The 27,007-nt window shown below is 39.0% G+C and overlaps 1 protein-coding gene across 1 annotated transcript in view; it reads left to right on the top strand.

Annotated features, from left to right (window-relative positions):
* The window catches only part of TBC1D5 (TBC1 domain family member 5), a 567,048-nt gene that overhangs the window by 211,037 nt on the left and 329,004 nt on the right, over window positions 1-27,007 (top strand). The window contains exon 4 of the mRNA XM_061167253.1: window positions 15,061-15,192. Coding sequence (XP_061023236.1) covers window positions 15,093-15,192 — 100 coding nt within the window. The 5' untranslated portion in view covers window positions 15,061-15,092. The remainder of the gene's footprint in view (window positions 1-15,060; window positions 15,193-27,007) is intronic.

The raw sequence follows: 27,007 nt of genomic DNA on the forward strand, positions 1-27,007 counted from the left end.
AGAGGCCCAGTGGCAAGCAGCGGCCCGGCACACGTGAGAAGCTGTGAAGGGGCCGTGAGGGCCGGAAGGCCAGAGGGTCAGGTGCAGGGGGCTTCTGGGTAAAAGCCCAATGCAGTAGCTGGGGACAAGGTCCTGGGGAGTCCTGGGAGGATATCTTATTTTATTCTGAGTGAGATGAGAAGCCAGCGCTAAGTTCTGAGACATGAACTGAGTTGAGTCTTAGATGGGTCACTCAGGCTTCTGTGAGTGAAGTGGACTGTAGCTGGAAACAGGGGGCCCTCCTGCAGGAAAGGAAACAGTCCGTGTGGGGCTGTCAGAGACCTGGGGCCAGGTGGTCGTGGTCCAGATTTCATATTGAAGAACCAATAAGATTTGCCAGTGACTTAGACGTGCTCCGGGAACAGCTATCAGCTGTTCTGGATTTGAGCCCATATCTGAGCAGTACTAAGGGGCACAGTGTCCCAGCAGAGGAAAGGGAGATGTGCAGAGACCTGAGGTGGTGCTGAGTCGGATTCTTGCTCAAGGAACAGAGAGAAGTCCTGTGTGGCCGAGCATCCTGCCGGAGGAGAGAGTGGGGTTTGTGGCTTAGGCGTCTGGATTCAGGGCCTCTTTACAAGAGTTTGGATTTTATGTAAGTGTGTTGTGAAACAGTTTACACTGGCAAAAATATCACAGTGGATGTTGTGTGGCAATAGATTGTAGGAAGGTAGGTATGCTAGGATGTGAGATCTGGCAATAACAGGAGATCTAAGCTGGGTTATGCAGTAAGGATTCTGTTACTACCTATGAGGTGCAGTGACTCTAGGTTGTTTACTTCACTGTGGTTAAGAGTATGCATCTTTACCATCTTTTTAAATTCCATATATATGTGTTAGTATACTGTGTTTGTGTTTATCTTTCTGGCTTACTTCACTCTGTATAATGGGCTCCAGTTTCATCCATCTCATTAGAACTGATTCAAATGTATTCTTGTTAACGGCTGAGTAATATTCCATGGTGTATATGTACCATAGCTTCCTTATCCATTCATCTGCATGAGACAAGTGCTCAGGGCTGGTGCACTGAGAAGACCCAGAGGGATGGGATGGGGAGGGAGGCAGGAGGGGGGATCAGGATGGGGAACACATGTAAATCCATGGCTGATTCATGTCAGTGTATGGCAAAAACCACTACAATATTGTAAAGTAATTAGCCTCCAACTAATAAATGAAAAAAAAAAAAAAGTATGCATCTTTGTAATTGAGAAAACTTCTGGAAGCCCTTGGACAGCTTCCATTCACATTGAACGACTCATCCTAATCAGTCTGGCACAGGAAGTGGGACCATCATGATTAGCTTAGACCATTTCTCTCTGCCTCCCCAACCCCCACCATCCAATACCTCTAGGAGCATGTGGCCCAAACAGAATTTGAATTTTGTTGGAAAGACAATCAACAGTGTTGACAACAGCAAGAAGGACGGGAAGCTGCGAGACCAGTTAGGGAAGGGTATTGTCAGAGTAAATGAGGGATCAAGTCTACAGTTAGGGGTTAGGAGTGATCACACTACAGAGGGGAGGCAGAAACTTGAATAAAAAATGTTTACTCTCTACTGAAGTTTCCCATCACATGCCTTCTCTCTTTAAGAAAAGTCTGTACTAATGCTGTTGACCAAAAGGCAGAACATAGCCCTTCATATTCTAACTCTTAGCATTTGCTGCTTAACATTGTCCTGCTGGTGCCTGTGGTCCGTCACATGCAGTGAAAACATTCTGCTGAGCTGTGTTTAGTCAGTCAGTCGAGTCCGATTCTGTGACTCCATGGACTGTCACCTGCCAGGCGCCTCTGTCCATGGGGATTCTCTAGGCAAGAATAGTGGAATGGGTTGCCATGCCCTCCTCCAGGGGATCTTCCTGACCCAGGAATTGAACCGAGGTCTCCTGCATTGCAGGCAGATTCTTTACCAGCCGAGCCACCAGGGAAGCCCAATAGAACATAGCCCTTCATATTCTAACTCCTGGCATTACTGCTTAATATTGTCCTGCTGGCGCCTGTGGTCCATCATATAATGGAAATACTGCTGTGGAGGAGCAGGGAGAAATGACTTCTTGCCTTGGTCCACAGAAGGGAACGTGGGTATTCAAATTATGTTTAGGATTTAGGAAAGTGAGTGGGGAAAGCCTCATCAGAAGAGAAAGAGGTGTGAATAAACCTGGGGAGGGAGCTGCTCTGGTTAGAGAGGATCATGTGGGGCTTCTGAGCCGCTGGCTCCCCGCAGTGATGGGGTCAGAGGAGTCACAGCACTGGGGGAGTTAAATGATGCAAAACTCTGGCAATTTGATAGTGACTCCAAAGGCCCCGAGTGTTACTTATTCATAAATTATAATTTTGCTAAGGCATATGTAAACTATGTCTGCATCCCTGGTGTACTTGTTATTTGCTTTTTTCACTGGATACTCATTTATTCTCAAATTGGATTTGGGAGGATACGTGTAACTGAAAAGGGTCTGTGAGTGAGGGGAAGTCGCTCAGTCCTGTCTGACTCTTTGTGACCCCATGGACTACACAGTCCATGGAATTCTCCAGGCCAGAATGCTGGAGTGGGTAGCTGTTCCCTCCTCCAGGGGATCTTCCTAACCCATGAAGGGACTGTTGCACTTCTAATTCTAGACTTTGCAAAGCTTGCATGGGAGAAAAGTAAACTAGGATGCTTTGCATTAAAAGCATTCCTTGTTTTACTGTGCTTTGCAGATAATGGCATTTTTAAGAAATTTGAGGGTTTGTGTTAACCTTGTGTTGTCAGCTGATGGTTAACCTGTTTTAGTAATAAAGTATTTTAAATTAAGGTATGTGCATTTTTCAGGTGTACTATTATTCACTTAATAGGGTACAGTATAGCATGAACATAATTTTTCAGTGCACTGGGAAACCAAAATATTTGTGTATGACTATTGCGATACTTTCTTTATTACGGTAGTCTAGAACTGAACCTGCAGTATCCCCAAAGGTCTGTTATAGTTAACATAGCAATAAAGAAAATTTTTTATCCTATGAATCCTGGTTTAATTTTTCTTGGGACATTTACTGAGCCATTGTTAAATCCTTTGAGATGGTTTTGCCACTAACAGCTCTGTGACTGTAAGTTCCCTGTCTTTTCTGTGGTTGCCTAGTCATCAAAGGGGACGATAAATAGCATCTGACACACCAAGGAGGTGGGAGGTTTATATGAAGTGCCTAACCAGTGCCTGCTTCCTAATAAATGCTGTATTTTTGCCATTGCGTGCATGTGTGCCTGTCAAGTCACTTCAGCTGTGTCCGACTCTTCGCAACCTTATGGACCATAGCCCGCCACACTCCTCTGTCCATGGGGTTCTTCAGACAAGAATACTAGAGTTGCTGTACCCTCCTCCAGGGAATCTTCCTGATCCAGGGATTGAACTTGCAGTCCTTTATGCTGAACCACCGGGGAAGCCCCATGTTTTTGCGGTTACTATTACTTAATTAAAAATGCTGTTTTTAGTTTTTTTTTTTTAATTTATCTTCCAGCCCTACCACTTACTAACAGCTAAGGGCTAAATGTCAGATCCACCAGGACTTTTAGAGGGTCCTCCTCACAATTACTCCTGTGCTTCTACAAACACCTTAGGCCTTCCCAGGCTTGTTCCAAAGAGGGGTTCTTTTTGTTTTTTGACTGAATTATTTGATTTTATTTGATGCTTAATGCAGAGTGGCCATTTATTTCTTTTCCTTGTTCTTAATCTCATCATCAGTTTAATGTAATTGTCCAGTTGTTTTTTCTTTTCAATATTCTTCCTGAACTCCCAATTGTTGGTTATAATTCTCTTGATTTTTTAAGAACCTGACCAAAGAGTGTAATGGCTAGTGGTCGTGTCTATGCCTATAAAACAGAGCAGTGTAGAAGTTTGGTCACTAGGCTGAGCTTTCCCAATCTTTGCATCATGAGTACATATTCAAGGGAACTCTGAAACCATAGTATACATGTGGAGAGCTTTTTGTCAGGCCACTGTAACTCTTCATAAATGCTCAATTTTCTCTTGTTTATGTGGTCACAACTGCCACTTTCCAGTTACTTCATGGCATTTGGATATCAAAAAGCCAAACATATTCCTATTTTGTAATATAAAATATTTAAACCCACCTGTGATCCTTTCATATATTCTGCATGTTTCTGATTATGTGTATCATTTATGAATCTAGTATTTTATAGTGGATTATTTACCCTAAAATTCTTATTCTGATAACTTGGAAATACAGGCATTAAATCTGTGTTAATTTTCTTTCGATCATTGTTCTCAGTGTCTAGACCCTTACTGTAGTCCTATACCTATTTAATAGGCAACACTTGAATAATACAATTGTGTGGTTGGTAAAAATGAATTAGGGTTTCAGGATTTTACCAATGGGTGATTTTTAATATTGAATGACATGTATTAAGACAAATGCTTTTATATATAATTTATTTGGCATTGTAAATGCATTTATCTTGTGAGAAACAGACCCCCTGTTGTCAGATGAAGTATTCTGGAAAGGTTTGGAGTAAATAAATAATAAAACTACTTTGATATACAATCTAACCAATATTAAATATTAAGACTTTCAGATGATTGATTTTAATACTTAATTAACTTATTTAAAGTCCAATGGAGCACTCTTGCATTAAAGATTGACAGAATTTAAAAATGAAACTTTGTCTTTGTTTTCTTTCTCATCTTTTTTCCTCCCTCATTTCTCTTCCTCCTTCTTTCTCTTATAATTAAGACATTAAAACATCATTTTCCCTGACCATCAAATTTACTTCTGGCTACCAATATTTCTAAATAAAATTTTTTTTGCCAATTCTACAAATAATGTTCCATTACTGTCTTAATTACAAGAATTTAGCTTCTGTCAGTTTCTTGCATTTATAGCGAAGATGTCATATTGTAGGTTATAAGCCCGTTGTGGTAAATGCATGCTGCCTGTAACGGATACTCATTTGTGCTTTATCTTCCCTCAACCCCTTTTATAATTGTGCTCTGGTAATAGTTCATTTAAGCTCTTTCATATGCTTTTCTTATAGGAGTTATCTTTATGTAAAGTAATATTACTGTCATTTCAGTGTTTGACTTCTAAGTTTACCATCAGTCAAGAATTTAAATGAATGAAGTATGCTTATATGAGCTTTTTTGAATATGGATGTCTTTAGAAGACATGATTCAGAATACTAATTCTTTGTCTCTCTATTAGACACAGTAAAAGGATGAATATAAGCTGAAATACAAAGAACTTCAGATTGAGAGGGAGTAAACTATTTTCTAGAGGTTTTGTTTATATGATGCCATTTTCAAAGTGAAAATTTTATTAACTAACCTGTTTTTTTGGTCATTCTGATGCTCGACTGCTTGTGTTACTTCACTTTACATGGAAAATATATTATTTTCAAATTTCATTAACATATTTATCTTTCAAGCTTTAGTGAACTCTTACCCTTTCATTAAATATTAACAGTTTTAATGATACTTCCTTTCTTTCAGATCAATTTTGTCTTAAGATTCAGTATTGTAACAACCAGATTTATTAAGCCAATACAACAATCCTTGAGATTAGTCTTTGATTTTTAAATGGCAGTTTCAGCCTAGTGTGTCAATTTGTGTGACCAGAATGGCAGTTAAAACCATGTTGCACAGCTAATTTTGAGTTTTGTGAACTTTGATTTCATGAGAAACAGGGACTTTAAATGTTATTTATATTGTAAGTGTAGCAAAGAAGAGATACCTTCTTTCTCAAGTCTTAGAAGGTATTTTGCTGTGCTTTCTGAATTAGAAAAAATAAGATTGCCCTTACTTTAAAAAATTCTTTACCATTTTTGTCAGCCAGGGAAATTCTAGAGACAGTTTCACATTATTTAAGAAAGTTGAAATCCATCAGTTATGGATTAAAGTAGTCATTACTAAGATGCATACTTTTGGTCATGTATTTTTCTCTCTCTATATATAGCTTTTGGTAAAGAATCCGCCTGCAGTGCAGGAGACCCCAGTGATTCCTGACTCAGGAAGACCCCCTGGAGAAAGGACAGGCTACCCACTCCCTGTTCCTGGGCTTCCCTTGTGGCTCAGCTGGTAAAGAATCCATCTGCCTGCAATGCGGGAGACCTGGGTTCTATCCCAGGGTTGGAAAGATCCCCTGGAGGAGGGAAAGGCAACCCACTCCAGTATTCTGGCCTGGAAAATTCCATGGACTTATAGTCCATGGGGTCGCAAAGAGTCAGACACGACTGAGTGACTTTCACTCACTAGTGAGTATACAAGCATAAGATGCAGTGGTCCATTCTGAGTTTCAAAATGTTTATGCCACTTTGACTTTTATAGTGGTTGTCTTAAAATATTCTGAACCCCTCCAAAAAAACAAACTCCCTTAGTTCACTTGAATTTTTATTAAATATTTTTTTGTAGTTTGATATTCATAGGTACAAAATTACAGTGTTTAAAATAAATACAGATTACATTAAAAAAAAAAATCATTTGCCAACCTGCTTTTTAGTTTGTATATATTATTGGTTGTTATAGTCACAAAACACAAGTTGGAAAAGTCTTAGGAAAATTATTTCACATTTGGAAGCAACATATTGTGATTTTATAAGGTAATCACAAAGCAGTAGCCAACAAAGTTTAGTAATTTTTATTATGTTTTAAAAAGCAAAAATAGCCCTTTGTGTTTAACAGTAACAAAAACTAAAACAATGCCAACTTAATAAGTTACTTTTTAACTTGATTATTATTTAAATCTGTATTTAAAAGAAAAGCATTATCCAAACTTTTTATTCAGCAAATTTCTTAAAAATAATTTATTATTACTATTCAGCAGGTTTGCTTTTAGTAAAAGCATTTCAGGGACCCAGTTTCAATCTGTAGACATAACAAATTAGAATATAGTAGATGCCTGATTCTATAGAATGGTGGTAGACTGGTGTATTTGGTAAATTTTGTATTGTGGTTACTGGGTGTTACCACAGACATCTCAGTTTCTAAAGAATTATTTTTAAAGCTGAAATGAGTAAATGACTTATAATTAACTTTACTATAGAGTTTCAGTTCAGTTCAGTTGCTCAGTTGTGTCTGACTCTCTGTGATCCCATGAATCGCGGCATGCCAGGCCTCCCTATTCATCGCCAATTCCCGGAGTTTACTCAAACTCATGTCCATCGAGTCAGTGATGCGATCCAGCCATCTCATCCTCTGTTGTCCCCTTCTCCTCCTGCTCCCAATCCCTCTAAGCATCAAGGTCTTTTCCAAGGAGTCAGCTCTTCGCATGAGGTGGCCAAAGTATTGGAGTTTCAGCTTCAGCATGAGTCCTTCCAGTGAACACCCAGGACTGATCTCCTTTAGGATGGACTGGTTGGATCTCCTTGCTTTTTCATATACTATCTAGGTTGGTCATAACTTTCCTTCTAAGGAGTAAGCATCTTTTTATTTCATGGCTGCAATCACCATCTGCGGTGATTTTTGAGCCCAAAGAAAATAAAGTCAGCCACTGTTTCCATTGTTTCCCCATCTATTTGCCATGAAGTGATGGGACCAGATGCCATGATGTTAGTTTTCTGAATGTTGAGCTTTAAGCCAACTTTTTCACTCTCCTCTTTCATCAAGAGGTTCTTTAGTTCTTCACTTTCTGCCATAAGGGTGGTGTCATCTTCATATCTGAGGTTGTTGATATTTCTCCCAGCAATCTTGATTCCAGCTTGTGCTTCTTCCAGCCCAGCGTTTCTCATGATGTACTCTGCATATAAGTTAAATAAGCAGGGTGACAGTATATAGCCTTGACGTACTCCTTTTCCTAGTTGGAACCAGTCTGTTGTCCCATGTCCAGTTCTAACTGTTGCTTCCTGACCTGCATACAGGTTTCTCAAGAGGCAGATCAGGTGGTCTGGTATTACCATCTCTTTAAGAATTTTCCACAGTTTATTGTGATCCACACAGTCAAAGGCTTTGGCATAGTCAATAAGGCAGAAATAGATGTTTTTCAGGAACTCTCTTGCTTTTTCAATGATCCAGTGGATGTTAGCAATTTTATCTCTGATTCCTCTGCCTTTCTAAAACCAGCTTGAACATCTGGGATTTCACGGTTCACGTATTGCTGAAGCTTGGGTTGGAGAATTTTGAACATATAGCGTGTGAGATGAGTGCAATCATGCGGTAGTTTGAGCATTCTTTGGGATTGGAATGAAAACTGACCTTTTCCAGTCCTGTGGCCACTGCTGAGTTTTCCAAATTTGCTGGCATATTGAGTGAAGCACTTTCACAGTATCATCTTTGAGGATTTGAAAGAGCTCAGCTGGAATTTCATCACCTCCACTAGCTTTGTTCATAGTGATGCTAAGGCCCACTTGACTTCACATTCCAGGATGTCTGGCTGTAGGTGAGTGATCACACCATTGTGATTATCTGGGTCGTGAAGATATTTTTTTATACAGTTCTTCTGTGTATTCTTGCCACCTCTTCTTAGAATCTTCTGCTTCTGTTAGGTCCACACCATTTCTGTCCTTTATCGAACCCATCTTTGCATGAAATGTTCCCTTGGTATCTCTAGTTTTCTTGAAGAAATCTCTAATCTTTCCCATTCTGTTGTTTTCCTCTATTTCTTTGCATTGATCGCTGAGGAAGGCTTTCTTATTTCTCCTGGCTATTCTTTGGAACTTTGCATTCAAATGGGAATATCTTTCCTTTTCTCCTTTGCTTTTAGCTTCTCTTCGCTTCACAGCTATTTGTAAGGCCTCCTCAGACAACCATTTGGCCTTTTTGCATTTCTTTTCCATGGGGATGGTCTTGATCCCTGTCTCCTGTACAGTGTCACGAATCTCTGTCCATAGTTCATCAGGCTCTCTGTCTATCAGATCTAGTCCCTTAAATCTATTTCTCACTTCCACTGTATAATCTTAAGGCATTTGATTTAGGTCATACCTGTATGGTCTAGTGGTTTTCCCTACTTTCTTCAATTTAAGTCTGAATTTGGTGATAGAGAGTTCATGATCTGAGCCACATTCTGCTCCTGGTCTTGTTTTTGCTGACTGTATAGAGCTTCTCCATCTTTGCCTGCAAAGAATATAATCAATCTGATTTTGGTGTTGACCATCTTGTGATGTCCGTGTATAGAGTCTTCTCTTATGTTGTTGGAAGAGGGTGTTTGCTATGACCAATGTGTTCTCTTGGCAGAACTCTATTAGCCTTTGCCCTGCTTCATTCCGTACTCCCAGGCCAAATTTGCCTGTTACTCCAGGTGTTTGTTGATTTCCTACTTTTACATTCCAGCCCCCTATAATAGAAAGGACATCCTTTCTGGGTGTTAGTTCTAAAAGGTCTTGTAGGTCTTCACAGAACCATTCAACTTCAGCTTCTTCAGCATTACTGTTTGGGGCATAGGCTTAGATTTCCATGATATTGAATGGTTTGCCTTGGAAATGAACAGAGATCATTCTGTCATTTTTGAGATTGCATCCAAGTACTGCATTTCGGACTCTTTTGTTGACCATGATGGCTACGCCATTTCTTCTAAGGGATTCCTGCCCACAGTAGTAGATACAATGGTCATCTGAGTTAAATTCACCCATTCCAGGCCATTTTAGTTGGCTGATTCCTATTGTCAACGTTCACTCTTGCCATCTCCTGTTTGACCACTTCCAATTTGCCTTGTTTCATGGACCTAACATTCCAGGTTCCTGTGCATTATTACTCTTTACAGCATTGGACCTTGCTTCTATCACCAGTCCCATCCACAACTGGGTATTGTTTTTGCTTTGGCTCAATTCCTTCATTCTTTCTGGAGTTATTTTTCCACTGATCTCCAGTAGCATACTGGGCACCTACCAACCTGGGGAGTTTCTCTTTCAGTATCCTATCATTTTGCCTTCTCATACTGCTCATGGGGTTCTCAAGGCAAGAATACTGAAGTGATTTTCCATTCCCTTCTCCAGTGGACCATATTCTGTCAGGCCTCTCCACCATGACCCAGCCGTCTTGGGTGGCCCCACACGGCATGGCTTAGTTTCATTGAGTTAGACAAGGTTATGGTCCGTGTGATCAGATTGGCTGGTTTTCTGTGATTATGGTTTTAGTGTGTCTGCCCTCTGATGCCCTCTCGCAACACCTACCATCTTCCTTGGGTTTCTCTTACCTTGGACGTGGGGTATCTCTTCACGGCTGCTCCAGCAAAGTGCAGCCGCTGCTTCTTACCTTGGACTAGGGGTATCTCCTTAGGGCTGCCCCTCCTGACCTTGAACGTGGAGCAGCTCCTCTCAGCCCTCCTGTGCCTGCGCAGCAGCTGCTCCTTGGACGGGGCGGGGCGGGGGGGGGGGTGTTGCTGCTCTGGGCCGCTGCCCCTGACCTTGGGTGCGGGGTAGCTCCTCTCTGCCGCTCCTGGGCCATCGCAGCCTGGCGCTCTCAATCGCCGCCCCTGACCTCCGACGAGGGGTAGCTCCTCTGGGCTGCGTTTCTGCGCGGTCCGTCGCAACCGGTGCACTTAATACCTTAGATTGTGTTAAATTGGTATTTTCTAGTGTATCCTCTGAAGAAGGGATAGGCGTGTTCAAGCTTAATTTATTAAAGAGAAATAAAGTACAAAGCTCTCAGCGTAGGCATTGAGAGGGGGGTAAAGAGTCCCCCTCTATAGAGTTTGCTGCTTGCTGCTGCGAAGTCGCTTCAGTCGTGTCTGACTCCGTGTGACCCCGTAGACGGCAGCCCACCAGGCTCCCCCGTCTCTGGGATTCTCCAGGCAAGAACACTGGAGTGGGTTGTCATTTCCTTCGCCAATGTATGAAAGTGAAAGTGAAAAAGAAGTCGCCCAGTCCTGTCCGACTCTTAGAGACCCCATGGACTGCAGCCCACCAGGCTCCTCCGTCCTTGGGATTTTCCAAGCATGAGTACTGGAGTGGGGTGCCATTGCCTTTAAAAGGCCTTAAGTATCTTTAGCATCTTGAACTAATATTTGGACATCATTATGTTGTAGAGTATCTTATTTTTAATGTGCCTTTTTGAAATACACTTTGATATCAAGTTTACTGGTTGATTGTCTAGTTCTCATATGGTTAAAATACATAAAATCCCCTTATTTGTATATTGTATGTATATGAAGTCTAACAGTAGAAAAGTGCATATGTTATAAAAATGAGAAATTGAGGTAGTGATATGAAAACATATTATAGGATGCTAAAGAAATTTTAAGGAAGTCTGGCAATTAACTTGCAATATTCATTTTCAAATGTTTACCCTTACATGTTTTAAGAGTATGACAGAATGTATGGAGAATATGAATTTTATATTGTAAGATATCCATGGCCAAATACAGGTTTGAGAGGTGTTTAATCAGTTCCACACAGTTATTTAAAAAATTATCTACCAACACAAGTTAAGGAGATTTCACATCAAATTCTGGATTTTTAACTTTTCTTGAAAACGTTGAAGGAGAGAAAAGGATGTTCCAACAATTCACAGACTCGCAGTCTTACACCCCCTTGTTTTATGTCTTGTCAGCTTGTCGCACTGCCTTAGAGCCAAGGGTTGTATTGAAGCAGAGCGTGAGCCCTAGGGCCAGAGAGGATGGGTTCAATGTCTGACTTCAACACTTAGTAGCTATGCGACTGTAAACAAATTGCTTAATCTCTGTGTACCTCAGTTTTCTCTGGTGAAATGAAAATAATGATGAAGAAGTGTGATCACTGAGTTGTTCAGTGGATAGAATTATGAGTATACATGAAGTGTTTACTGTACTTTTTGCCATATATGCATTGCTTAATGGATGTTAACTGGAATTAATAATAATTTGTACCTGACCCCATTAGGTGTTTGAGTTTGATGAGACTTCTCCATAGTAGAGGACTTTATTTTTCAATCTATTCATTCATTTGATGAACAGACTGTATCAGATTCTGTTTTATAATACAATTGCTTATTTACATTTTGCCATCTTCTACTAGAGTATCTTTCCCAGACTTCCTTCTGTGTAATTCAGTTCAGTCCCTCAGTCGTGTCTGACTCTTTGCAACCCCATGGACTGCAGCACACCAGGCCTCCCTGTCCATCACCAACTCCCGGAGTTTACTCAAAGTCATGTCCATTGAGTCGGTGATGCCATCCAACCATCTCATCCTCTGTCGTCCCCTTCTCCTCCCGCCTTCAATCTTTCCCAGCAACAGGGTCTTTTCCAATGAGTCAGTTCTTCTCATCAGGTGGCTAAAGTATTGGAGCTTCAGCTTCAGCATCAGTCCTTCCAATGAACACCCAGGACTGATCTCCTTTAGGATGGACTGGTTGGATCTCCTTGCAGTCCAAAGGACTCTCAAGAGTCTTCTTCAGCACCACAGTTCAAAAGCATCAATTCTTTGGCACTCAGCTTTCTTTATACTCCAACTCTCACATCCATACATGACCACTGGAAAAACCATAGCCTTGACTAGGCGGACCTTTGTTGGCAAAGTAATGTCTCTGCTTTTTAATATGCTGTCTAGGTTGGTCATAACTTTCTTTCCAAGGGGTAAGCGTCTTTTAATTTCATGGCTGCAGTCACCATCTGCAGTGATTTTGGAGCCCAAGAAAAGAAAGCCTGTCATTGTTTCCACTGTTTCCCCATCTATTTGCCATGAAGTGATGGGATCAGATGCCATGATCTTAGTTTTCTGAACGTTGAGCTTGAAGCCAGCTTTTTCACTCTCCTCTTTCCTTTTCATCAAGAGGTTCTTTAGTTCTTCACTTTCTGCCGTAAGGGTGGTGTCATCTGCATATCTGGGATTATTGATATTTCTCCCAGCAATCTTGAATCCAGCTTGTGCTTCACCTAGCCCAGTGTTTCTGTTGATGTACTTTAAATATTTAAATAAGCAGGGTGACAATAAACAGCCTTGATGTTCTGCTTTCCCTATTTGGAACCAGTCTATTGTTCCATGTCCAATTCTAACTGTTGCTTGCTGACCTGCATACAGATTTCTCAAGAGGCAGGTCAGGTGGTCTGGTATTCCCATCTCTTGAAGAATTTTCCACAGTGTGTGGTGATCCACCTAGTCAACGGCTTTGGTGTAGTCAGATGTTTTTTTGGAACTCTCTTGATTTTTCGATAATCCAATGGATTATCTGTGTAGTTAGTACTCCATATATAATTGATTTGTACACATAAGAAGCAAGAGCTGACAACTGTTTAGATTTATGGCTTCAGGATTTATGGCTTTAGAAGTTCTCACTGTGTTGGCAACAAAAGTTCTGCTTTCCCAAGCGTTGATTTTGCCTAAATCTCTCCTTTTGTTTAACCATAAAATGAGAGGGATATGGTTTGTTGACATCTGATCAAGAGTGAGGGTGAGTGAGAATTGAAGCGTTCTGATAAAAATGAGAAAATATTCGAGTCATTTTATGAAATGAGCATTTTCGAAATTAAGTAAATAGAATAAAGGAGTTTTTTGTGATGGGAAAAGATTGGTCAAAGGTTTGTATTTCGTGGGCTTTTCTGGAATTTTCCTCCAGGAATGGAGACTTTATCCTGTAAGATCACGTACTCATTTTGGCTGGACCTTCTTTTCCAATTTAACATTCCACATTTCCTCTTCCTGTCCCCCCTGCTCTGGAAATTTAGAATCTTTTGTTACTTACATTACTTTGGATGAAAGTTAGTGAACTCAGTCTGTTTTTTGAAAGATGTTGATTTGCGAAGGTCATTTGTACTTTATAGACTTAAAAAAAATAAGTAATGTAGCTTACAAGTTCAAAAACAATTTCATTTCTAAAAAAATGTGTTTAAATTAGAACTATTTATAGGAATGAGATTTGAGAAGGAAAACTTTCAAATTGACAAAAGAAGACATAGGTGATTATTTACATAATCTTGCCTTTGTAAGTGTAATACCAGAGCAGAATCCATAAAGAAGATACACATATTTTTGGCTTCATAAAGGTGTTACTATGTCTAGGAAATTATGTGTAATTTGAAGACAGAGATACACTGAGAAAAATACATGTAGCATATGACAAAGGTTTAATATCCTTAATATTTAAAGAATGCTTACAGATCATGAGGGCAATCATGATAATAAACTCCATCTACAATAACAATAACAAATGTCAGAGAAAACATATGAAGTCTTCAGTTATCTTACTAGTTATCAAGCAAATGCAGTATAAAACTTGATTATCATATTGATCCAAAAAAAAAAAAAACCAAGAGATTATTTATTTCCACTGTTGATGAGTGGCCAGGGGAAATGAATTGTTCTATTATATACAAACCTGTCTAGAGCATAATTTGTCAAAACTTCTCACAAAGTCTTACATTTAAGAAAAAAAAAAATACATGCTTTGGTTTAGTGATTATGCTTATAAGAATTTGTCCTGAAGGGGAGCAATCATGGATACAGCACAGAGATATTAGTGGAAGACATTCATTGTGAGGCTGTTTATAGTGTGGGGCAATTGAAACCATCCTGATTGTTTACTAATAAAGAATTGTTTGCATGAATTGTTACAGCTATATAGTAGAATACTAGGGATCCGCTAGAAGTGATAATGTAGACTTTTTAATGGGAAGAAAGATACGATAATTTATGTAATCAGTATACTTGACACGGTTAAAACAGTATGTGTTTTAGATGCTCAGAAGAAAGAAAGAATACATATAATAAACTGAAATGTTAACAGTAGTGTTTTCAGGTAATACAATTGCAAATAATTTTAGTTAGCTATATTTTCTATATTTTGAAAGTTCCCATTATAAATGTGTATTATTTTGGCAGCAAAATGAAGGATATTATAAATGTGACAATGGTTTAAGTTACAATTCAGCTTTTTGTGCAGACGTGTACTGCAGACATATGTAATTGAAGGTTGAGGTAAAGATTACTAGTGAAGTTCAGATTTGGGAAGAAATTTTGAAAAAGAAAATTTCGTGGTACTTTTTCACTTCTTCACATATGTGTGTATTTAAAGTCTCTGGATCCTGTAGAAAGCTTGCTAATGTTTGTAATGCTCATTTAATCGTTTCAATTTTGCATTTATTCCTAGTCAAGGCAGAAAAAAGAGAATCATTTTTCTCCACATTTTTCATCTTCCAGGTGGGCACTTTTGGTGACATTGTCCAGTTCTCATGATGTATCATTCCTTGTCTGAAACTAGACATCCTCTGCAGCCAGAAGAACAAGAAGTGGGCACTGACCCCTTGTCGAGTTACTCAAACAAGCCTGGAGGTAAGTTTCCTTTGGGGATAGCTGCTGAGCTGCTGGGAACGTGGCAGAGGGCTTCCAGCTAGCCAGTCCCTGCACTGGCTGTCTTCCTCTACATGAGGCTGAAAAGAACTTGAACACCATTCTGCTGGATAGATATGGAGCACTCTGACACTGAGTGTCAACTTTTATTTGTAGACAGACACATTAGCCATAGCCAATCTTTAATGCAATGTCCTTCTTAAAAAAAAAATAATCATAAACTTGAACATTTCATTACTTCAGCATAAGAATTTTGAAATACAAAATGGTCTTTGTCAAACATCTTTTAATGAAGTCTAAACTTGTGGTGTTCATTTTTGTGGGGATTTTTTCTTCTTTCTTTCAGGAAGTTGAGATTATTATAGGGTAAAAGACTTGCCTGATTCTTCTTTTTTTTAATAATTGAAATTTGTGTTTTTCTTTTAAATAGCTATGTATGGAAATTGTTAGGAGATCAACTATGTTTGCGCCTACCCTAGAAAAATGTATTAAATGTGTATGTATTGGAGCTTTATATTATTTTCTCAATATTAATGATAACATAGTATCTTATAAGGAAACAGGAAGTTTGTGACAATTCTTGAAGCTTTATCCTTATTTCAACTAAATATTTGCTGAAGTTGATTCATCATTCAAGCAACTACTTGTAATTTTTCACTCATACATATACCAGGATTGTAAGATCTATTTTAAGAAATTATAATTAGTCATTCACATATGTTTTATATACTTCAAATACAGGGTTTTTTTTTCCTATATTGATGTAAAGGTCTGCATTAAGTAATGTTTTGGGAATTAGAAAAAGTTGATTCCTCAATGTAACTATTTCTTTAGTACACAAGCTCTTGAGTTTATGGAGTGTGTATATGATACATTCCACATCATACAAGTGCCCTTGTTTTTAATGAAAATAGTGTACAGCTTGTTTGCATGATTTTATTTTTATATTTGCTTTTATTTAGACTGCTATTTAAGGTTTTGATAGTATGAAAAAAATGTTAGTGTTTAATTTCAGCATTTAAAGAATTTTAGTGGTGAGAATGATACAGTCATCCCTAGTGATGCTTTTTTTCTTAAATGTCATACCTTAAGAAGTACTCTTAATTAAATAAGTCAGATTATTCTGCAGTCACTTCCTTAAGTGCATATTTTAAAAGTGAATATATTTTTGTGTTATCAATATATAAAATATTTTCACCAAAATGTTCTGGTTTATATGCTTATTTTTGAATAAACATGTTTTTTTCTTAAGTGTATATTTTTATCTGGACTAGTTCATTAAATGTTGAGGTTCATTTTTTAAGAACTGGTAAGAAAACATTTTAAATTAATTTTATCCTTTATTGTTTGCAGGAATAAGGTGTTACCTTTACTGAAAAGGCTTTTCGTTTATATCCTAGCCAACATTTCTATGACATACAAAGTTATTAGGACTGAATTGATGTTTAAAAGTGCCATTAATTCATTTACCCCAAATGTTCATTAACAATGTAAATGTATGCTGATGTTCTATGAGACAAGGAAGTGACTAATGACTCTTCCAACTAACAACACTTAGCATGAATAGAAACTTTAGATAGCTAATCTTGAAGTAATCAAGACCCTCATTCAGCTTGGCATCTCTGTATGCTCTAAAACAGCTGTCAACTGTTAAAAATATATACAAAACACACACACGCAGGCACACACCGAGGAAAGACATGTAAATGTCTGGTTCTTCAGGGCCGTGAAGGTTACTAACGGGAGTGGGCTTTGTGCATTGTATATGTAAATATTTTACATAAAGCATCTATTTCAGCTTAGGTTTTCTTTTTGCAGAAAACTGTGTGCTGCATTTTAATGGGGTTGTCATATTACTTGAAAAATCATCACCTTTTTTCATATGTTGGTTTATTGTAGTATATGTCTTTCATGGGGTTCTCCACATATTTGAAGCCATTTACACATTTTTCCCAAAAGGGAATTTGTGGCAACTAGATGACTCATTTTGTAAGTAGTCAGACACTGGACTTGATCAGTGTTTTCCCTGTGTAGAAACCATGTTTTTTGTTGACTTGAAAAAAATTCCTTTTGCATATTCCAAAAGTAAACAAATAAGTCTTTAATTTCTGAAACCTGAGTTTTTATGTTTACAGAAATATTTCTGTACAATACTGAGTTAAATGGTTCTGAGTATTCTGGAAAGGATTAGCAAAAATAGCCACATAACAGATAAGACAGAGAGACAGTTACATATCATTGGTTTACTTTCATGGATGTTTGAGGGACGTGAGTGAGGGCAGAAAAAAAGAACTATTTGGATATATACATGCAAAATCTTAGGACACATTTTCCATGTTAATTAAGCTTTTAAATGCTTGAATTTCTCTTTCAAATTGAAAACACCACAGAAAGTATGACATTTTCTCTGTTGGATTTGGTTATGTACCAAAATTATCATCTTAAATTTCAAGGTCTTTGATCAAAGGGTATTACTAATTGACAGGTTACCTATAATTGAGTTTAAACCATAGAAAAGCAAAACTTATTTTTTCAACTATTCATGTTTATTCAGTCCTAGCATGTAACTTTTAATGATTTAATTAAATGAAAAAGTAATTATCTCATTTTAAACTAAAAACAACAACATGAAGATTTAGGGAAACTTAACCTATTATTAATAATAAAATAACATTATCAGAATCACTAGTTTTTTTTCCAAGCTTATAAGTTATTGGAATGTTACTCATGATGAGAAAACATTTTCCTCTATTAGGTCTCTTTTGAGAATTGCAATTTGTTATGTATAGCCAGAGTTTTTAGCTCTAATTTTATATGCCTTCTTACTTAACAGCTTTTATAGTATTCAGATAATTACTTAATGTAATACCTTTTTATGTAATATCTGTTTCAGAGCTTTCTTTTTTGCTCATGCATAAGATACTTAGTAACCTTAAAAATTATCTAAGACATTCGGAATATCCTGCCTATTTCATTTTTGCCTTTTACAATTTTTTTGTCCCAAGTCTTCCTTTCTTTTGGTTTATTATATCATAGAATTTCATGGCTGGAAAGGGGTGCCTGGTTTTATTGACGAATAAATTGGCTGTAATTAAATTAGTTTACTGTAGTTGATGCGAGAAAAGGATGCGGTCCTGTTACCATCTTTAGCATGGCTTTCCATGCCGTAGAAGTATCCCTGAACTCAGGTTTGGGTGCTTGCCACTTGGAAAGTCAACAGTCGTGTGACGTGGGCTGCCCGTCCAGGGAGAAGGTGGGCTAGTGTCCAGAACCGAACCGGAAGGTTCTGCTAGGCCGTGAACATTTTTAAAGGAAAATCGGGGAGGTCGGATGGGGTCAGACTCATCACCGTCCTCCACGTGGGCAGGCTTGCTGATGCCTCATCATCTTTCTTTAGATGCGCTTCTCCTCACTCAGTTTTTGCTTGTACGATTACTGAAGGGGAAGCTGGGAAAGAGATCTGGCGGTCTGTTATCTCCTTATTCTTCATTTCTTCTTTGATCTGAAAAGTACCAACATGTTAGGCAAAATACTATGTAATCAAAATGTTTGAAATGTGTGCTTGGGCCAGAGGTTAGGTAAAATAGCTTTATTAAAGTGACAAGAGTGGTCCCTTGCAGAGAGCTACTTGCTACAATAAACTACCTGTAAATATGCTGCTTACACATCACCCCTCTCAGACATCATTCCATTTCTGTGGGATTATGAACAAAGGTCCATTTTCTGTAACTTCTTAACGCTGATACATAGGGTGCCGTATTCTTAACATGGAGGATGCTGACAGTCTGTAGCATCTCTTTGCTGATAGTTTTAGTTGCCTGGCTATATGGGCAGAATAAGCCACAGTTATTTTGATGCCCACAAAGATGCGCATACAGTTTATAGTGTTAATCCTCCTCTCTGTAAGGCCAGGTCTTATCCTTGTGCTAGTCCTGGATTCAGGATTGCTGAGGATGGAGCAGCCTGTGTCTTGACTACAGTTGGGTCACCATGTGGTTAGCTTTCCCTTCTGATAGCAGTTACAGTACCTGTAAAACCACTCAGGAGTGTGCATCAGACCCTGAAAGATCCTGTGCCTCTGTCGTCCTAATCATTAGCTGCTTGAGCCTACTCTTCTGTGACTCAGGGAGGCTTGGGACATTTCAGGTATTCTACAAACAAGAGGCAGTGGGTGAGGGGGGAACCTTGTCTTGGGACGGGACTGGCAGGGTTCTGCTTGGTTTCGAATGCAGTCTGGAGCTGAGATGGATTTATACAGAGGGGCAGGGTGTTCTTATTCTCACTGTAATAGCAGGAAGGATGGAGAAACGGTGTTTTGGTGCAGTCCATTCATCTGTTTGATGGCAGAGAGTGCAATAAAGTATCACTGATATTTTAATATCTTTCTTGATATCTTAGGGTGAGGTAATTTGCTGATAGTGAATGATAAGATGAAGCATTTGAAGATTTGAGGAGAGTCAAAAAGGCTAGATTGAGGTGGTAAAGAATATATAACCTTGGGGGGCCAAGGTGAGTTTAAACATCATAATTTATAGGTGATGCAAACTTGTAAATGTGTGTGATTGCATCCAGCAGATTTTAGCGCCTAGGACTTAGCCACAATGAAAAGCAGATGGTTGCTTTGTCAGGGGAGTATAACAGGTAAACAGTAGGCAAGGAAGTTGATGGTGGAAGAATTCATGGATAGATTTGAGAATAGAAAGAAGTTTGCTGTTATGGAAAGAGCTATGAGAGGGCAGAGTAGAAAGTTTTGGGGTGGGGGGCGAGTTAGGAGAGGCGCAGTCAAGTGGCGCGGCAGTTGGGAGTCACAGAAGGGGTGGGACAGCATGTAAGGCGGTGTGACCGTGGTGATTCAGTGGAGCAGTGTTCAGTGACAGCCAGCACACCAGCTCAGCACCTTCGTTAGTTCTCTGTGGTAGTTTAGGTCTCATTGATTTGGATAGGTTTTGTTTTGAAGTCTTATTATTTCAAAGACCTTTTTAAAGAGCAGTTACAGCTTCGCAGCAGAATTCAGAGGAAGGTACAGGTTTCCCACATACCCTCTGTTCCCACATGCGCACAGCCTCTCTCTTCCCTGTGTCTCCCACCAGAGTGGTATGTTTGTACCCACGCTCTATAGTTTACATTAGGGTCCACTCCTGGTGTTGGACATTCTGTGAATTTGGGCAAGTGTATCAAGACGCGTGTCTGGCCTTACAGTGTCACCCAGAGTATCTTTGCAAACTTCTCTGTGCCTCTGCCTGGTCATCTTCCCCACCCTTTGCTCCTCAACCCATGGCAACCACGGATCTTTTTACTGTCAGTGTAGTTTTATAAAAAGTATCATCTAATGAAAAATTCTCTGTGGATACTGAAAAAAACAGCAGTTTAGGTCGATGAAGGACTGTTAGTGAGACTGTTAAATCATAAGGAAAATGGTGGCTTTGTTGAAGATAAAAGATTACTAAATAAATGGGAGAGTGACTTGAAAGTTCTTAAATGACGGTAACAAGGATTTTTTTTAAATGAATGGTTTTTAAACATCTCCGTGATGATGGCTTTTGTGAAGCGGTGTGACAGTAGGTAGAGGTGACATCAGAGCGCAGTGACCATACAGTGCCCTGTTCCTCTAAATGACACCGTCTGGAAGATGGCGGGGAACAGGAGACTTCAGTGTGAATGGCCACGGGTTAGAGACTTGAAAGCCATCCCCCAGAGACAGCAGATCAAATATGAGGTGGCCAAGGAATACAAAGAGAGGAAAAAGGAATGGGGGATTGATTGGTCAGAATTTTCCATGACCAGAAATTGGATAGAAAGAGCAGTATTTGACACTAGTCAAAGTAGGGGAACGGTAAAGGAGGGGCCAAGATTATGGAAGCTGCAGATGTGAGAGCTTCCAGTGGGCCCAGCGTGGTCAGCGTGTCAGGACCACCTGGTCACAGGCTCTAAGAGGAGACGGTCTGTGGTTCAGGGATGGGAAGAGGATTGATGACCTGTAACTAGCGTGCAGGCATGTTCTAGATCCTGCTCACTGACTGAGTTGTAGCAAGTTAGACATTTTAATGGTAACAATGAAACTCACTATTAGTAAAATGAGCTCTTGAAATTAAAAAAAATTTTTTTAGTATTTATTTACTTACGTTCAGCTGTGCTGAGCCTTTGTTGCTGCACGGGCTTTTCTCGTCGTGAAGAACGGGGCTGCTCTCCAGTGTCTCTGTTCAGGCTTTTCCTTGCTGTGGCTTCTCTTGCGGAACACGGGGTCTAGGCACGTGGGCTTCAGTGGGTGTGGTTCCCGGGCCCTAGCACACAGGCTCAATAGTCGTGGCTCACAGGCTTGGCAGGGATCAAACCTGTGTCTTCTGCATTGGCAGGAAGATTCTTTACCACTGAGCCACCAGAGAAGCCCCATGTACTCTTGAAATTAAAAAAAAAAAATTTGGGTATGAATTTTGACCTCTTTTTATTGATTTGTCTATTCCTTATTAATTGAATTCAGTGTTTAGTTTTATTTGAAGTTTTCTGTTGGTGTAGCAATTCCCTGTATTAAGAGACAGGCTCCTTTTCAGTTCTTTTAGCGTTGGGATTTTGTGGAAGAGTCATTTTAGTTGTACCAGAATTTTCTGTTCATTTTTTGTTGTCTTAAGAGCTTAAGTTTTTCCAGTGGTCATGGTATGGATGTGAGAGATGGTCTATAAAGAAAGCTGAGCGCCGAAGAATTGCTGCTTTTGAACTGTGGTGTTGGAGAAGACTCTTGAGAGTCCCTTGGACTGCAAGGAGATCAACCAGTCCATCCTAAAGGAGATCAGTCCTGACTATTCATTGGAAGGACTGATGCTGAAGCTGAAGCTCCAATACTTTGGCTACCTGATGGGAAGAACTGACTCATTGGAAAAGGTCCTGATGCTGGGAAAGATTGAAGGCAGAAGAAGGGGAAAACAGTGGATGAGATGGTTGGATGGCATCACTGATTTGATGGACATAAGTTTGAACAAGCTCCGGGAGTTGGTGAAGGACAGGGAGGCCTGGCGTGCTGGGGTCACAAAGAGTCGGACACGACTGAGCGACTGAACTGAAGGGCAAAGGAGACCTCACTGCTTGTTCTGGTGGCATAAAGAAACAGTAGCCCTGCAAGAGTTGTCACCACTGCCCTGTGGGCAGAGCTATCTGCTGAGGAATATTCATACTTTGAGAGACTTTTTCGTGAAGCTCAGTCAACTTTTATAACATTGCTTGGTCCCCAAAAGTGAGAAGCTATGTGATGAGTGGTTTTGCTTGGTTGGGTCTAGGCATAACTAGAGTGATAGAGGTGATTCTGTGCGACAGTATTATCTTAAACCCTTAGAAAAACATAAACCAAAAAGACGCACTTAGATGAAGTGACCTACAGTGGATTTCTTATAAAAAAAATTATGCTAGTTGCTTTCTGCTAGTTCATCAGTGGAACCAGAAAAGCAGTAGAATAGGACATGACTACTTTGACCAAGCTTAGAACACTAGTAACAATTTCAATCGTTAATTAGACTTGTGAATACATCTGTTTTGTTCAACTTAGATTTTCAATCAGAAATGGCTACATAATGGTTAAGAAGTTTCAGTTATACTCAATAAATGAATAGAGATCATAGAGACACACATATTTTTTCATGCATAGTATGGGCTGCAGGCCACAAACATGATATTTATTCATTCATTAAAAAAATTGATTGGTCATCTAGTATCTGGGGATAGACTATTAAACAAATAGTCCAGATGCTCTCTTTCAATGAAATTAACATTTTAGCATGAGAGAGACAGTAACAAAAAAAAAAAAAAAAGGGAAAGGTGGAAAAGTACAAAAATGAGAAAAAGTATCAGAATGGTAAGTGTTAGGCAGCAATTAGGGTAGTAGTGTAATGGGCGCCTGGGTAGTACTGCAGGTTTTCAGAGCCGCGCCCTCTGAGAAGGTGATTGGTCAGTTACATGTGAATGACAGATAACAAGGACCCAGGCATGCCAAGATGGTGACGGAGGGGGACGCATGGACACAGAGAGGCAGAGAGAAAGAAACAGTAGGAAAAGGAAACAGTTCATAGAGAGGAAGTTCTTACGGTGGGGATACTTTTGTCCTATTCAGGCTGTCAGAAGATGTCTGGGCACTGTGGGTGACCTGCAGGCAGGTCTAGCAGGGGCTCACCTCCGGGGCTTCTGTTAGCCAGTGTGGATAGTGTTCTGAAGACTAAAGTTTATTTAGCATCTGGATTGTTCTCTCTGTTGTACTCTTAAGTCTCTTTTCAAGAATGAGGGCCATAACTTTTTTTATTATATATCCTTATGACATGATACTAAACATTTATTAAGTAATGCCTGATTTACACAGAGTTGTATTTTTAAATTTATTTTCATATTGTAGTCCTCTATGCTAATCTATTGAGAAATATCAATAACCTCAGATACGCAGACGACACCACCCTTATGGCAGAAAGTGAAGAAGAACTAAAGAGCCTCTTGATGAAAGTGAAAGAGAGTGAAAAAGTTGACTTAAAGCTCAATATTCAGAAAACTAAGATCATGACATCCAGTCCCATCACTTCATGGCAAATAGATGGGGAAACAGTGGAAGCAGTGGCTGACTTTATTTCTGGGGGCTCCAAAATCACTGCAGATGGTGATTGCAGCCATGAAATTAAAAGACGCTTACTCCTTGGAAGGAAAGTTATGACCAACATAGACAGCATATTAAAAAGCAGGGACATTACTTTGTCAACAAAGGTCCATCTAGTCAAGGCTACGGTTTTTTCAGTGGTCATAGATGGATGTGAGAGTTGGACTGTGAAGAAAGCTGAGCGCTGAAGAATTGATGCTTTTGAACTGTGGTTTTGGAGAAGACTCTTGAGAGTCCCTTGGACTGCAAGGAGATCCAACCAGTCCATCCTAACAGAGATCAGTCCTGGGTGTTCATTGGAAGGACTGATGCTGAAGCTGAAACTCCAGTACTTTGGCCACCTCATGTGAAGAGCCAACTCATTGGGAAAGACCCTGATGCTGGGAAAGATTGAGGGCAGGAGGAGAAGAGGACGACAGAGGATGAGATGGTTGGATGGCATCACCAACTCAATGGACATGAGTTTGAGTAAACTCGGATTGGTGATGGACAGGGAGGCCTGGAGTGGTGCAGTTCATGGGGTTGCAGAGTCGGACACGACTGAGTGACTGAACTGAACTGATGCTGATCTTTATTTCCTCACTCTCAATATTTTAGCTCTGTAATAGTGAAGTAATTTCTGCTTAACCTGAGATAAAAGAATGTCATAGAATTAACCATTTATCTAAAGCTGAGTTACTACTATATGATCTGTTTTATGCCATGCTACCAATATTAAAACAGTAACAATAAAGGCTGTCTGGTAAGACCTTCTCTGTTTGACCCATTGTGTATGCCATGTGTAGGAGACTTCAGTGGTGGGTGCACATAATCTTTATTTTCTCTTTGCTGATGTAATGGAAAATTTGTTCCTCTAGGACATATTAGAACAATGTATTCAATGCTCTTCAATTTAATTTGCTAGTATCACAATTAATACAATTAAGGTCACTTGAAATGAAACTATTAACAAATTGGCTAATTTACTTTAACAACGGTCAATGTGTTCTCACAATTACATTTGCTTTAATTAGTGCACAAGCTATTATTTAATAGCATACTTCACACAGAAAAATGTAATAATGTATTCTTGGCTCCTTATAGCAGAAAGGAAGAAACTTTTAATGGGCTGAGTGATTTTGTGGAATTGCTGTTAGACAAAAGTGATGGAAGAGAAAGTACAAAGCCAGAAAGCAAAGCATGTAAGAATGTAAATAAAACAAATACCTTTTGGCATTTACCAATGTATGTCCTATTTATCATTGTGTAAATAGTATCAGAAACTTTTAATTACCATTTAAAAATAGGAGAACATAGGTCCTTGAAAATTTTGTGTTCAGTTTTATCTGGTTTTTGCTTAATACTGCAGTAATGTTTCACTTCTTGAATGTCATAAGTAGTTAAGTTATTAATAGTTAAATTATTATTATTATTGCAAGTTAATTAATAATTAAAATAATCATGCTAATAGAAAGGAACAGAATGGTGTGGCATATTAAAAAAGGTAGGAAGCAAAAATGTGTTTCAATTCTCAATTTGACTTTTATTTTCTATTTTGACATGGATATTTCTTAATGAAGAGTTCACTTTTCTATCTGATTTACTCTAGTAAATGTTGAGCTCAGAAGACTCAGGGAGGAGTAAATGGTTGTTTCTATTTCTATATATGCAGAGTAAGCAAAGGAGATGAATGGTCAACCAAGCCATGATTAATAATATTTACTGTTCTCCATAAACATGAGAACAAGATTTACTGTCATGTAATCAGTGGTCATTTTATGTGGAAGGGAGATAAAAGCAGTCCAGATAATTCAATAGTGTAATTTTAAAAATTAGTTTGACAGTCTTTTTGCCTAATTTGATTGATGAATGTTTCTATTGTTTTTCTCTTCTTTCCTTTCCTTCTTTGCTTAATGACAGAAATTCCTAAAGTTGCAAGTAAAAAAAGAAAATAGGCGGAAGAGTAATTAGGTAGCAAATATTTAAATGTAAAATGCAAGAAGCTTGGGGAATCTAGACTTTGAAAAATTAAATATATCTCTCATTTCTAGGAAAGAGTTCATAGGAGTATATTTAGTTTTTAAGTGCTTGAGACTGTTTATATAGTCCATTGACTCTCATTTTATGCCCTAAATTCTGAATTCAGTGTACCAGGGTGTTCACAGAGCAGATGGGTCAAAATAGAGTAACTTACTAGAACAGTCTGTATAGCAATAGTAGAAAATTAGTTTAGGTGTTTCTTTAAATATCATTTTGAGTTTGGCAGGGTAGACTACTGCTTTTAGTTAGTTGCTATATGTGCTACTCATTGGGCTTCCCTCGTAGCTCAGTTGGTAAAGAATCCACCTGAAATGCAGGAGATCTCAGTTCGATTCCTTGGTTGGGAAGATCCTCTGGAGAAGGGAGAGGCTACCCCCTCCAGTATTGTTGGGCTTCCTTTGTGGCTCAACTGGTAAAGAATCTGCCTGCAGTGCTGGAGATCTGGGTTTGATCCCTCGGTTGGGAAGATCCCCTGGAGAAGAGAAAGGCTACCCACTCCAGTATTCTGGCCTGGAGAATCCCATGGACTGTATAGTCCATGGGGTCGCAAAGAGCTGGACATGACTAAGTGACTTTCACTCACTACATGGTAAGCAGTTCTCATTTGATTCTTGTAATACATGGTCTCTAAATTCCATCTTGACTTTTAATAATTATTTTAAATTATTTGTCTATTGAGTCCTTAACCTACATTATAGACTATTAGAATAGTAACCATAATCTGATTAAATACTTGCTCTTTAAAATGTAAAGGTTTAAAAATAAGACATCTATCTATTTGCTTTCTCAAAGGAGTCCAAATTCAAGAAGTTAATTAGTTTCTTGCTTTCTTCCAAATCTTACCTGTACATGGTCTTCATTCTTATTAGTTCCTTTTTATCTTGTAAGTGAGAAATTGCCCCCAAACTTTTTTTTTTTTTTTTGGCTGCGTGGCTTGTGGGATCTTAGTTCCCTGACCAGGGATTGAACCCGGATCATGGCAGGTAAAGTGCCAAATCCTAACCACTTATTGGACTGCAAGAGAATTCCTCCAAAACTTTTTGAAAGAAAATAATATGCCCTTTAAAGTGTTTATTCAATGTCAGGTCTGATGATTAATTTTTTGCATGCCAAGATTATAGCATTTCAGAAGCACCTTATGAGTAGCCTGTGGGG

This window comes from Dama dama, chromosome 19 (genome assembly GCF_033118175.1).
Source record: "Dama dama isolate Ldn47 chromosome 19, ASM3311817v1, whole genome shotgun sequence".
Classification (NCBI taxonomy): domain Eukaryota; kingdom Metazoa; phylum Chordata; class Mammalia; order Artiodactyla; family Cervidae; genus Dama; species Dama dama.